Source organism: Xenopus tropicalis, chromosome 5 (genome assembly GCF_000004195.4).
Source record: "Xenopus tropicalis strain Nigerian chromosome 5, UCB_Xtro_10.0, whole genome shotgun sequence".
Lineage (NCBI taxonomy): Eukaryota > Metazoa > Chordata > Amphibia > Anura > Pipidae > Xenopus > Xenopus tropicalis.
In genome coordinates, this window is record NC_030681.2 from 57,527,434 (window position 1) to 57,541,850 (window position 14,417).

Below are 14,417 nucleotides of genomic sequence, written 5' to 3' on the forward strand. Positions count from 1 at the left end.
ACACCTCAGGCTCAGGCTGTAATCACCCCCATTGTTCCCCTGTTCACACCTCAGGAGCAGTAGAAACCCACAAATAATCCCTGCATACTACAAAAAGAACATATACTGAGGTGGTACTGCAATTAAAACGTTTTTTAATATATAGTTATTGAGCAGACTGTAGGAGCAGTGCCAGCATTGTGTCACTGTAGGCTGCCTGTGTGTGCCATACACACAGGCAGCATAGGGCAAGCAGAGTATGGCACACACAGGCAGGGTAGGGAAGGCAGAGTATGGCACACACAGGTAGAGTAGGGCAGGCAGAGTATGGCACACACAGGCCAAGTTTGGCACAAACCAGCCAGGAATGGCACACACAGTGAAAGTATGGCACATGCAGGCAGGGTAGGGAATGCAGAGTATGGTACACACAGGCAGAGTAGGGCAAGCAGAGTATGGCACACACAGGCCAAGTTTGGCACAAACCAGCCAAGAATGGCACACACAGTCACACAGGGAGAAGTAATAATCTCCGCTGCATGCTGGCTAATGCGCGTAGCTTGTCGGGTAAATTAGGGGAGCTGCAAGCTATTGCATGTATTGAAAATTATGATTTAATAGGTATCACTGAGACCTGGTGGGATGATAAATGCGACTGGGCTGTGAATTTAAATGGGTATACGCTTTTTAGGAGGGACAGAGAGATTAAAAAGGGTGGAGGGGTTTGTCTTTACGTAAAGTCAGACTTAAAGCCATGTAATAAAGACATTACCAATGAAAACGTCGAATCTCTTTGGGTAGAAATTTCAGTAGGGCTGAAGGTCACAAAGAAAATGATCATTGGTGTATGCTATAAACCACCCCGTATAGATGAGGGGGATGAGGCCCAGCTTTTGTTGCAAATGGAGGAGGCTTCAAAACTGGGTCAAGTTGTTGTTATGGGGGACTTTAATTATCCGGACATTGACTGGAGTAATGGGGTGGCTAAGTCAGAAAAAGCTAGTAGGTTTGTAAATATGCTAAATGACAACTTTTTATTTCAGGCAGTTCAAGAACCCACTAGGAATGACGCTATTTTGGACCTGGTGATTTCTAATAATAATGAACTCATCTCTAACATTTGTGTGGGTGAGCATTTGGGGAACAGTGATCACAACATGGTCTCCTTTGAGATAATGCTGCAGAGACAGCGCTATAAGGGAGTAACTAAAACGCTCAATTTTAGACGTGCAGACTTTGCCAGTATAAGGGCATCTCTGCAATGTGTCAACTGGGAAAGGCTTTTCATGGGGTTAGACACAGAAGGAAAATGGAACATCTTTAAAACATTGCTTTGTAGGTATACACAACAGTATATTCCCCTTGTAAGCAAGGAGAGGCATCGCAAAGCAAAACCTTTATGGCTGAATAAAAGTGTTATTGTCGAGGTTGGTAAGAAAAAGTTAGCTGGGACAGCAGAAACTTTCATCAGGTACAAGGAAGCAAATAAAGCATGCAAAAAAGCTATCAAGCAAGCTAAAATAGAAATGGAAAGGGATATTGCTGCTAGGAGTAAAAAGAATCCTAAATTATTTTTTAATTATGTGAATAGTAAAAAAATGAAGCAAGAAGGGGTGGGAACTTTATTATCACGGGGGGGTAAGTTGGTTGATGAGAACGGGGAAAAAGCTGAAATTTTGAACTCTTATTTTTCATCTGTCTATACATCTGAGGAGCCAGATAATGAAGGCTTCCCTTGTAATATGCCCAGTTCTAGTAATTTAGCTACTGGCGCATGGGTCACTCGGGAGGAAATTCAAAAGAGACTTGAACATGTAAAGGTAAACAAAGGTCCAGGGCCGGATGGGATTCATCCCAGGGTATTAAATGAGCTGAGCGCTGTGATTGCCAAACCTCTTCACTTAATTTTTCAGGATTCATTGAGGTCTGGCATGGTGCCAAGAGACTGGCGGATTGCTAATGTGGTGCCGTTATTTAAAAAGGGATCCCGTTCTCAGCCTGAAAACTATAGGCCTGTTAGTCTGACATCAGTAGTAGGAAAACTTTTGGAAGGGGTAATAAGGGATAGGGTACTTGAATACATTGCAGTTCACAATACTATTAGTTTGTGCCAGCATGGTTTTATGCGTAACAGATCTTGCCAGACTAATTTAGTCGCCTTTTATGAGGAGGTGAATAGGAACCTTGATGCTGGAATGGCAGTTGATGTCATCTACTTGGACTTTGCTAAAGCGTTTGATACAGTACCTCACAGAAGGTTAATGATCAAATTAAGGAATATTGGCCTAGAACATAATATTTGTAATTGGATAGAGAACTGGCTGAATGATAGAGTACAAAGAGTGGTTGTAAATGGAACATTTTCTAATTGGACCAGTGTGGTTAGTGGAGTACCGCAGGGGTCAGTCCTTGGGCCTTTGCTTTTTAACTTGTTTATTAATGACCTGGAGGTGGGCATAGACAGTACTGTTTCTATTTTTGCTGATGACACTAAATTGTGCAAAACTATAAGTTCCATGCAGGATGCTGCCGCTTTGCAGAGCGATTTGACAAAATTAGATAACTGGGCAGCAAACTGGAAAATGAGGTTCAATGTTGATAAGTGCAAAGTTATGCACTTTGGTAGAAATAATATAAACGCAAACTATCTACTGAATGGTAGTGTGTTGGGGGTATCCTTAATGGAGAAGGATCTAGGGGTTTTTGTTGATAACAAGTTGTCTAATGCCAGGCAGTGTCATTCTGTGGCTACTAAAGCAAATAAAGTGCTGTCTTGTATAAAAAAGGGCATTGACTCAAGGGATGAGAACATAATTTTGCCCCTTTATAGGTCCCTGGTAAGGCCTCACCTTGAGTATGCAGTGCAGTTTTGGGCTCCAGTCCTTAAGAAGGATATTAATGAGCTGGAGAAAGTGCAGAGACGTGCAACTAAACTGGTTAAGGGGATGGAAGATTTAAACTATGAGGTGAGACTGTCGAGGTTGGGGTTGTTTTCTCTGGAAAAGAGGCGCTTGTGAGGGGACATGATTACTCTGTACAAGTACATTAGAGGGGATTATAGGCAGATGGGGGATGTTCTTTTTTCCCATAAAAACAATCAACGCACCAGAGGTCACCACTTTAGATTAGAGGAAAGGAGCTTCCATTTCAAGCAGCGTAGGTGGTTTTTCACGGTGAGGGCAGTGAGGTTATGGAATGCCCTTCCTAGTGATGTGGTAATGGCAGATTCTGTTAATGCCTTTAAGAGGGGCCTGGATGAGTTCTTGATCAATCAGAATATCCAAGGCTATTGTGATACTAATATCTACAGTTAGTACTAGTGGTTGTATTTATAGTTTATGTATGTGAGTGTATAGATTGGTAGGTGTGGGTTAGGTGTGCTGGGTTTACTTGGATGGGTTGAACTTGATGGACACTGGTTTTTTTTCAACCCTATGTAACTATGTAACAGTCAAAGTATGGCACACGCAGGCAGGGTAGGGAAGGCAGAGTATGGCACACACAGGCAGGGTAGGGAAGGCAGAGTATGGCACACACAGGCAGGGTAGGGCAGGCAGAGTATGGCACACACAGGCTAAGTATGGCACAAACCAGCCAAGAATGGCACACACAGTCATAGTATGGCATGCAGGCAGGGTAGGGCAGGCAGAGTATGGCACACACAGGCAGGGTAGGGCAGGCAGAGTATGGCACACACAGGCAGGGTAGGGAAGGCAGAGTATGGCACACATGCAGGGTAGGGCAGGCAGAGTATGGCACACACAGGCAGGGTAGGGAAGGCAGAGTATGGCACACATGCAGGGTAGGGCAGGCAGAGTATGGCACACAGGCAGGGTAGGGCAGGCAGAGTATGGCAGGTTTTTGCTGTACTACAACCATTAATATGGGTATGGTCATGTGATAACATGGGTGTGGTTTCAAGTGGGTGCAGTTTCAAAAAGGGGAGTGGTCAAAACTGGCTTCCATTATCGGCCCTCCACCACGTAGGTCGGAAAAATTCCGGCCCTCGGTACAACAGAAGTTGGACAGCACTGCTCTAGAAGGTTCAGGGACTTGCTGTTCCTCCTCCAAATCCAACAAAAAGCCCATAGCAAACTCCATCTTGCCTTTACACACACTCAGAAATCAAAATGTGCTCTGCCTAACGCCTCCCCCAATTAGGTGTTAATATACGCACAGATTTGCACGCTAATTAGCGCATTTAATGCTTCATGTGCTTTTGTGAATCATGCATTACTATTCTTTTCATTCGCTGAATAACGCAATGTGTTAAAAATAACTCATAGCGGTAGCTCGCTATTTATCCGCATGTGATATGCGTCTTAAAGGAACGCGATATTACTTTGGCGAATCGGTTGTTATTTATCGCATGCTTTTTAACGCAAAAAAACATGCGATAAGCATTATCGACTTTTAGTGAATCAGCCCCTATATACAGTACTCAAGCTTACATAGGCACTACATACATAGACACCAATGAACAATTCAGATACGCACATAAAGGCACCCAGAAACAAATCTATTTCTCTCATCAGCTCATCCCATGCACAGATCTTCCCTAACACACTGAGGCCTCAGCAGTTCCCTCCCAGCGCCCTCCTCCCTCCCGCACTGCTGCCTCCGGGCCCTGATTTAATCAGATTTTGTTCTGCACTACTGTTTATAAGGATATTTGACACTGCTTGGCCTTCATTAAACGCGCCCATGGTACTACTGGCTATCATTTAGTGTACAAAAGCACATGTGCAGTTAGTAAATATATGCCCTACCCCCGCACTGTTCTAGTTCCTGGCTTGCTGTAACCAGATATCAATCATGCGCCGTCTCTAATCGCTGTAGGGGAGAGATAACAATCTGTGGATGGGAGAGCCAGGGCCGACAGCAGGCAGGCAGGGTGAGCATGCATTCAAATATATTAATGGGGATTATAGGAAATAGAGGCCTATAATTAAAGCAGCCCTGCTCATAACGAAAAGAGCTGAGTTGCTTTATGCAAAAATAAGGCGGAGCAAAGGCATCCTTGGCTCGCTCTGCAGTGACTGGAATCCCGCAGTGTTAAGTATCCGGAATCAGAAAGCTGCGCTCCTGTGACAGAGGAGGGAGGTTGCTGCAGTCATGGCTTCCCAGGTACTGCAGATACTCCGGCAAGGTGTTTGGGCGGCACTTACTGGAGGATGGTACCACGATCCAGAATCAAGTCAGTTCAATAACACCTGCCATCTATATTTGTGGATTGTTCTCCTTGTATTACCTCTTGGGATGTATTTGGTAAGTGCTGAGACGCATACCCATGTGAATATAATGTCTGGGAGAAGTTCAGTGTAATTGGGCTAGCAGAAAACAGTATAACGTTTTGTTGTATGTTATTTTATATTGGTTAGCGCAGAAAACAGTAGGGTAAGCAAACCCGGGACCCCCACTAGGTAAATATAAAATGCAACTTACTGCATAACTTTCATCGCATTTACTTTAGAATGCTGGGAGTTGTACTTTAACCCTTACATTCCTAGTTGAATTTCTCACAATGTCATACATTCCCTCTGCTTTTTGAGCATTTTAGGCTAGCATCACATGCTGGGTTTCTGATGCAGTGCACAAACTATGGATTTAAGCATCAAAACACAAAAGTGTTTATTTCTGTGTCAAAACCAGCACCATGTGTGCACTGACAGGTGAATGTGGAGATTGCAGTTTACTTCATTGGCCTTAGGGGCATTTACTAGGAAAACCATCTATTGTTTTCCCAGGACTGCCTAAAAGGCAGTCTAACCCCTTGTTCATCACAGAGATGTAACTGCAGAGGAATATTATTTTTAAGAAAATGCTTTATTTATATGAAGTAGTGTTTTATATATAGGCCGTTTTATATTTTTAAAGAGACCTGCAATGTTCAGGGATAAAGTTTCCTTTAATGTGTACTAAAAGCCCCATAGTTGACCCCAGGCCATTTATTTTTGTAAATCAAAATCAGTAGCTGGCTCTGTACTCCTAATTATCAAACTGCAAGCTATAGTTATGTTTTTTATTACATTTCTGAAAATTGCTTTAACACTTTCATTTTAGAGCATCTTATTTTCTGTTCTGAACAATTTTATGGCTAGTATACATAGAATTTCCAACTTATGTTGCATGTATTAGAGGAGTGCATAGGTATTGTAGCCAATGGTCATGTAAGACATACCCAAACTCAAGGGGAGTAATTCTATTCTGTTTTATGCATGTTTTTTTGCCAGTTACAGCCACCTTTGGCTTTGGTCCTGGCCCTCAGCTATTTGGGTGCCGCCAGGTCTTACCACACGAGAATCCAGAGACTTCCACAGAGGCAAGCAAACCAAACATAAACAGTTGTCCTGAATATTATTGCATGCATGCACAGTAGGGTAGAAACCCAAACTTTGACTTTGAAGATGGGATTTTTTCACTTTACTGCACATGCAGTCTGTTCAGGACAGCGGTTTAAAAGGATCACAGGAACATCAGCAGAGATGGCAACATGGTGCACTTTTTAGTGAAAAGGAGCACAGACCTGAGGTCTAAAGTAAATGTTTTATTCACTGGGGGATTCTAGTGCATTGCCACCCCCCAGTGGCTATGAATTGATTTGTCCTTTACATTTTAACAGAGAACTTTAAAGAATTGGTGACCCACACTTATTGAACTGCTTCTGGAAAATATGAGAAGGTAGACATTAAAACTTGCAAAAACTCTCTATTTTATGTTGTACTATTTCTTTCTTTAAAAAAATTATATGTATTTATAGCTCATGGGCAAAAAATTAATTCAGTACAGCCTGATGAAAAAAAAGATAAAAAATTAACTTTTTTTAGGTGATATGATAAGTTTAACATTTACAATCTGCGCATGATTGTAAATGATGTGATCTGCAGCATTGTTTGGTCGTAGGAGATCTTAAATTTTGGCCCTCTTTCTATAAATGTAGCTCAGCATATTGTGCCTGCCTTTTTACACCCAGGTAGAAGACAAACTATTTATACTAACGCCCATATTAAAACTTTATGTAACCCCTTTTTGGCTGTAAACAGACAAATGTCCAGCTAGTGATAGAGCATGGGATACATTGGAATCCCTTTCCACAGGATGGTCCTTCTCTGTGTGAAGGAATATACTTGGATAGGGTTGTTGTACTATACCTTCCCATTGCTAGATGTAATAAAGTAACAGAAAAATAGAAATAAGGACACCAAAAGCTCTTTGCAACAGAACTGGAACAGAATTTAATTTGTCCAAGACAAATGATCCAAGGCAAGGTTTATACTCACAAAGCAGATGCAGATAATTAGATGCAGGTTTACAATGCTTTGCCATAAAATTTGCGAAATGACAAGAAAATTAGCAAAACGGCGAAAATTTAGCGAAACTCATTTGTTGCACAATTTTTTTTGTCGCCTGCGTCTATTTTTTCGTCACCCGCGCTTTTTTGACGCTAGCGGGCCTTTTTTGAGGTAAATGCGCCCAATTTCACGTGTCCGCGCCCTTTTTGATGCGACTGCACCCAATTTGACGCACAACAAATAAGTCTAAGCCTGATTCCCTTGTCGCTAATATCACTAATACTGTATTAAGTATTTTTTGCCTTCAAAACTCTTTGTGACTAATGTGAGCACTAATAACAGTGTTGTTGCTATATATTGGTATTTTTTTTTTATTTTTTTTTGTTGCAGTTTTGGTCATATCATCATTTGTAGCACAATGTTTGCCCACCAAATTTACAGTGGGTTAGAATTTTTTCAATTGTTTTTTTTTTTAATACTTTTTTTCGTCATCACATTTTGCATTATTCTTAATTACTTGTTTTGCCTAAAAAAATATTTATGTGCACTGGGGTTTCTGTATGACTTAGTTTTATAGTGTGGCGTAGAAAGATATTTTTACCCATTTTAAATTAGTTGGACTGTGTAGTACATTATTTTCAGAGGTCAGCTTTCTGTTAGGGGCCATGTATCCCCTTATAGTTATTACCATAGATGGTAATCTCCACTGGGGCACTGGTGTGAATGATATCATAATATTTTACCATTTCTGTGCTTGCCCGTTGGATCCTAAAATTCTTCTTTAAGGGGAAATATACTTCTTGTTTAACACAAGTCCAATCAATAGGGTTTGTGCTGAACATAATTTTTGCCTATTATTTGCCAATTATTTAATATATAATATTATTTTTATATAACATATCATATATCATAATCATTTAAAATATATCGTTTTTGTTATTTCTTCAGCTTAACAGGGTAAATAGAGAAATTGAAGCTACTTCATGTTTGGTCCTTGCAAAGAAGATTAGATTACTCATGAAATAACAAAAATGTACTTTTTATCTAATGTTTTAATTTATTGAACTTGTCTTCAACAAGGGGTTATACCGACCCTTTTATAAATGTGCAAAAAAATGTACATGTACCTTACTGTCTCTTTATAATTTTGTATGGTTGTTTTATAATCTGACTGTGTTTTCCCACAGGGATTACCTCCAACTGTATTCACATTATGCCTCTATTGTGGTTTTACAACAGTGTTCTTTGCAGCCATAAAATGTGTAATATATCGATTACATCTGATGTTTGATGAAGGAATTGAGACAAATCATAAAAAAAAGAAAAAAACTACAAGATCAAAAGAAAAAGAGATCAGCAGCACCAACATTACAATTAATCACACCTTATTAAGGTAAGAGTTGTATAGACTTGGTATGACATTCTGTTGGTTATTTTAGCAAGCAATTTGAATTTCACTGCTGCAGACAAACCACATGCAGATCTGTTTCTAGCAGAAAAAGAAATAAGGACAATTATTATTTTCATGTATTCATAAAAGACCAACTAGGAAAATGTGTACATCATACATATTTCATATTAATACTGACCAAAACAAGAGTTAAATAGGGCCCTGCACATTAGAGTATACAGGCCTTGCAGGTTAGAGTGTACAATCACAAGGAAAGGTGAATGAACAGTAGACAACATATACATGCAGCAAATTGTAAAGAACATGGCTGATTTTAGAACCTTCTGTGTGGGGCAGTATCATGATTTAGCAAACTCTACAGCTCTCACATCTGCAAATCTATAGCCTACGTTTCTGCTAAACCTCCTCATAAGAAACAGTAAAAAAAGAAAAGTCCGGAAATCCCTGGTGTTACTACTCTCGTAAATAGCATTTCTAAGAGAGACAGACCAGAGACTAATAACACACATTGCATTTAGCAGCGTAAAATGCAGATCTGTCCTGCAGTATCCTGTGTGTGCATGTGGTGACAGAATGAATGTCACTCTGCACACAAGGTAGATTCCAATCAGAAAATGCAGACACAAGTTGAAATTCTAACGCATGTGCAGTGACAATCAGATTAAATTTATTCCTTTTACTAAACTCATGGGATGGTTGGGGGCTGGATATGCAGCATATCTTATAATAAACAACTCCCATTCCTCAACATGTTTCAAGTCAGGAAGTGTTGTATGAGGAGGATGAGTGGCCTTTTTCTGCAGTTAAAGCAAAACTATACTTTCACAATAAATACTTAACACATAGTTCTTTAATACATGACCCAGAAGCACTAGAACTACTATTTTGTGCTGGTCTTTGTGCTCCCATATGATGATATGAATGCCAAAGGTCTACTGAACAGTGCCCAATATGCATAGATTTACCTAAGGAGGTGGTTATGTACGGATTCCAAATGAAAGTAATGCATGTGAATTTTCTAGCCTGCCAACTCAGTTTTGCAGAGCACCCAGACTGCTTATATTGTGTTGTAAGACCCCCCCCCAACTGTACAAAAAGTACACATTCTGACAATTCCAAAACAAGTGAAGATGTCTTTCTACACCAAACTACCAAACAGCAAAAGCTAAAAGAAATGCAATGAACAACAATGCAAATGTAATAAAAAACAATGCAAACAAAATTTAAAAAATTGAAATAGAATTAGGCAAATGAAATAACAAAATTCATTATTTGACAGTGTGGTTAGTGGTCAGAATACCTGATCTAATGGTTGCGCTGTGAAATAAATAGTTTTTAGGGAAAAAAAGACAAAATTAGAATATAAGGAACTAAAAAAAAGCAAAAAAAGTGTATGTGTGTCTGTTGTGTGTATACTTATGTGTATGCCTCTAAAAAGTGTGTCTTAGGGGCACATTTACTAAGATCCAATTTTTTTCTGGGCTTAAAACATGATATAGAAAAACTCTGAGTAACCACGATCATTTTTGAAAATATTGCAATTGCGTTCCAAAAGCCACAATATTTTCATGCCGAAAAGTTCGTTATGCCACAAAAACCTTTTTTGGCTTTGATGCCTTCCATGTCTGGCTTTTGAAGCCTTCCATAGGACTCAATGGTAATCGACAGATAAAACCTGGCGAAAAGCTAGTCCAGAGGAAACTGTAACCAAAGCATTAACGAATACCGAAATGTTTGTATTGTTTGGCAAAGTACGATTTTTTCGCAGAACTTTAACGAAAAACTCGTGGAATTTTAACAAACTTTTCACATACATTCCTAAATGTTCTATAAGTTAGAAAAAAGTTAGAAAAGATATGAAATTATCTCAGAATTGTTTAGTAAATGGGCCCCTAAGTGTGTAAATATGTACAAAGAAAAAAACAAAGGCAGAAAACAAAAAAAGGCAGAAAAGCAGAAAAAAGCTACATTTAGTAAAGGTGTGTTGTGTGTAAATGCATGTATGTGTGTGTGTGTAAATGTGTTTTTATATAGGTAAAAAAAGGTCACGTACCGTTTTTGTGAGCAGGAGGGTCCTTGACTGCACAGCAAGAAAGGAGTGAGCGAGCGCAGGGGGGCTGCAGGAGAAAGCACTAACAGCAGACACAAGTGCGATTGTGTCCACTGTTAGAAGTCAGGACTGACTTCTATAAAATAACGTAGTACCTGCGTTCTTGGCAGAGAAAGGGTTAAAGATTTAATGACCTAAAACATAGTAATTGAGTCTCTAGATAATATACCAGCTACCTGATTGGACATATGTAAGACACATTTGCCTTTTTTTCATAATATTACAAAAAAAAAAACCATCATTCACAGTCAGTGTGTTTTTCCAGGCCAGCCTGGTCACTGTAGCATATACCTTGCTCAGCAACCCCCTGACTTCCAGAATTTGTAATGACTGAATGTCAATAGGCAGTCTAAATGAACATAAAGACACATATTTGTTATGCCAGTAACCAATGCATACCCAAAGTAATTACACATACTGTGCCTTGAAGCTGTGGCAGATAACTACAGGCACAAAAGCACAGAATATTATATATTATGATATATGGAATATAATAATCTAAGGTTATAAAAGGTAGAGAGTTCCTTGTTATAACTGAACCTTTTCTTAATTGTTTAGAGCCCTCGTGGGCCCCTTTCTCTGCTGTTTTGTGTGTTGTTCCCCCACACCTCTTCCCTTCTGTACCCTCAATATGATTTTGAAAAATGCAAAATCAAGATTTAGAAAGCAAAAAGAAGAAAAGGCACAGGTTACGTAGCAGATAACATATATATTGCATAGATTCCCATTGTATTCTACAAAACCTATGTGTTATCTGATTATGTTACCTGTGCATTTTCTCCTTTTTCCAGCTTGAATAGCTGCCCCCATGGCTACACAGCAGCTTTGGTTATATAAACTATAGTAGTCTTTCCAGAGAAAACACACAACTTTTACCAGTTCAGGGAAACCGTGCATTATATTTTATTATTTTAAAACATTTTTTTTTTATGGTGTTACTGGTCCTTTAAATCACTGACAGATTTCACTTGCTCTGACTGGCTGATTCTGGCATAAGCCAGCAATTTGAAATGCACTACAGAGAAACAAAAATAATTGAGTTGTTTGTATTAGGATAAAAAATTAGGTCTAGAAAGCATATTTGAATCTCAAAATTATGACAAGAAAAAAAAATAAAGACAATTTGTGAAAAAGGGTTATTAAACAGGACATATTGAGGTGTATTATGGGGTTTATTAATATTGGGGACAAACATCACCAGTGATGTTTCCCATAGCAACCAATCAGGTCTTCTAACTTGTAGGTGACAGTTATATCATATCATAGAATATCATTGCTAATTTGTTGTGGTGGGCAACATCACTGGTAATTTTGTCTATATTGTTAATAAATACACCCCATTGTGTCATACCCATATAAGATCCACATTTGCCTGAATTAAAAATCTGTCATGATGGTGATTTTGCGATAACCCCTTAGCAGCTTTGCAACAGCTGCTGCAAACACTTTCCAAGTTAGAGAGCTCCTGTGACAAGTTTGAAGTCGTGGATCATTGCTGCTATTGGTGCAGTAAGTACAGTATATAAAATGTAGCATTTTTAGCCATATTCATTTTTAGGGTTTAGTTCTTTCATTTAGAAGTGATCTTACCACCTCCTCTGTTCACACACAGTTTTATAAATGTACACAGGATAATTTTTGCACACACTAAATTAAAGGGAGTGTTAGTGCCCATCCTTAAATATATTTTGTACTGTGAAGTTTGTGTTTCTCTTTATTACATTTTTTCTTTTTTTACAGCAACAATGCAGAAAATGGTGGAGGTGGCATCCGACACAACATTGCTTTATCTAACCACAGCAGTGCAAAATGGCAGGAAACCAGTTGCTGTAGTTCTTCTGGTTCTGTGGTCAGTTAATAAATTTGTTAAAATTAACTACACAACAAGGGTTGTTAGTACTGCACCCTTATAAACAATGTAGGTCAGAGTAAAAAAGCACTGTTATTTAATGCGCTTCAAATGTATAGTATTTCTTTTTTCACAACTGTTCCTTGATAGGCATAACTCACATAGGGCCAGATTCAGTTTAGTGAAAAAAAGTTATCTAAGGCTAATGCCACACCATCCGTATGGCGTATATTTTTGGCAAGCCGAAAAACGCTTGCTGAAAATATGCGCCATATGGTCCTACCTTTGCCTGCACCCAAATGAATGGAATGAATGGACATGTAGCCGATAGCGGCTACACGTGCCTGCACCCAAGCATATTCCATTCATTCGGGTGCAGGCACAAGTTAGGCCGAATTGGCAGTATCGGGCGTATTCTTATTTTTGGCTTGCAAAGAATACTCCCGTGTGGCATTAGCCTTATGGTTCATCAAGTGAAACCTTATGAACGAGATTCAGTTAGAGGAGATAAAAAACTTTCTCCTTATTTAGATTAGTTTGAAATGCAAGTTTTTCTGAATTGAATTGCATCTCAAAATGAATCTTGTCCATGAGTTTTCACATGACAAACCTTTTTCTGACTGATTTGAATTGGGCCCGTAATCTAAGATTGTTTTATATTGTTGTAATATTATTTTCTTGTGGCCCTGATTTTATTTTGTGTGTTTGCAATAGATTTTATTACAACTACTAAATGTGACAAATAAATGCAGTAGCATAAGTACACATACGTCTAAATTAAAACCATTATATAATATATGATAATATATATGCACATAAAGCTAATACTAATATTAGAAATTGGTATTTAACTATAAATACCAATTTCTAATATTAGTATCAGTATTCTATACAATTTTTATGTGCATATCTATTATCATATATTAGATAATGGTATATACCTCATACTATATACTCATACTATATACATATATTTTTAATGTCACCCCATATAGTCCATAAGGCAAGAACAATATACTGTAGTATTTTGTGTATAATACAGTATATTTCTACAACACTTTGGGACTTTGTTATATTGACTGATAGCACTGTTATATAATCAGATGCTTTATCACTTAATTGCAGTATCTTTTGCCATGTAATCCCAGAATTATAAATAATGTTCAGTGTCCATATTATGCCTGACTTTCTAGAAATCATTAATGCATACCTATATGCCATAAACTCAAAATAAAAACTCACATTAAAATAAGTAATATAAACTCTCCCATAAATTGGTGATATCTGGAAAGTATATCCTCGGGCACTCAAAATTACCACAAGCTGAATTATCAATGTGTAAATATTGTAGTATACTCCTTCATTTAGTTTTGATGCAACATCAGGTAATACATTTGTCATGGATTGTTACCAAAGGGTGGAGAGGCTTATTTGTTTGTTGAGACCATGTAATATAAAGTTATCTGGCAGGGTTATCTCCCATTTTACACCTCTTTGATACCACCTGGTATTGTAAACCTATTAACATATTCCAGTGCTTCTCAATTTTTCTGGTCACCTCCATGATTTTATTATTCTTCCATGGTAGCAATATGTATGGGGCCTATGCATGTAATCAGGCAGATATATGTGAGATTAATTTAATTTATCTGTGTATACATATGGTGCCTAAATTGCATGGACACAAGAAAGATGCTGGTTTGGCCCCTTAAGCCAGCAGATCATCATGAGATCATCATCAGGCCCAAATGAACAGATCAGGCCATGTATGGCCAC

General features: G+C 38.5%; 1 protein-coding gene across 3 annotated transcripts in view; it reads left to right on the forward strand.

The window, feature by feature from the left end:
- Positions 1 to 4,642: 4,642 nt before the first annotated feature.
- pcnx2 (pecanex 2) overlaps positions 4,643 to 14,417 on the forward strand; it is a 141,582-nt gene continuing 131,807 nt past the window's right edge. The window contains exons 1-4 of one of the 3 annotated variants that reach the window (XM_031902350.1): positions 4,643 to 5,247; positions 6,602 to 6,660; positions 8,459 to 8,664; positions 12,533 to 12,641. In XM_031902350.1, the coding sequence (XP_031758210.1) occupies positions 8,555 to 8,664; positions 12,533 to 12,641 (219 nt within the window). In that variant the 5' untranslated portion in view covers positions 4,643 to 5,247; positions 6,602 to 6,660; positions 8,459 to 8,554. The remainder of the gene's footprint in view (positions 5,248 to 6,601; positions 6,661 to 8,458; positions 8,665 to 12,532; positions 12,642 to 14,417) is intronic. The other 2 variants (XM_031902349.1, XM_031902351.1) reach the window with 2 other exon arrangements.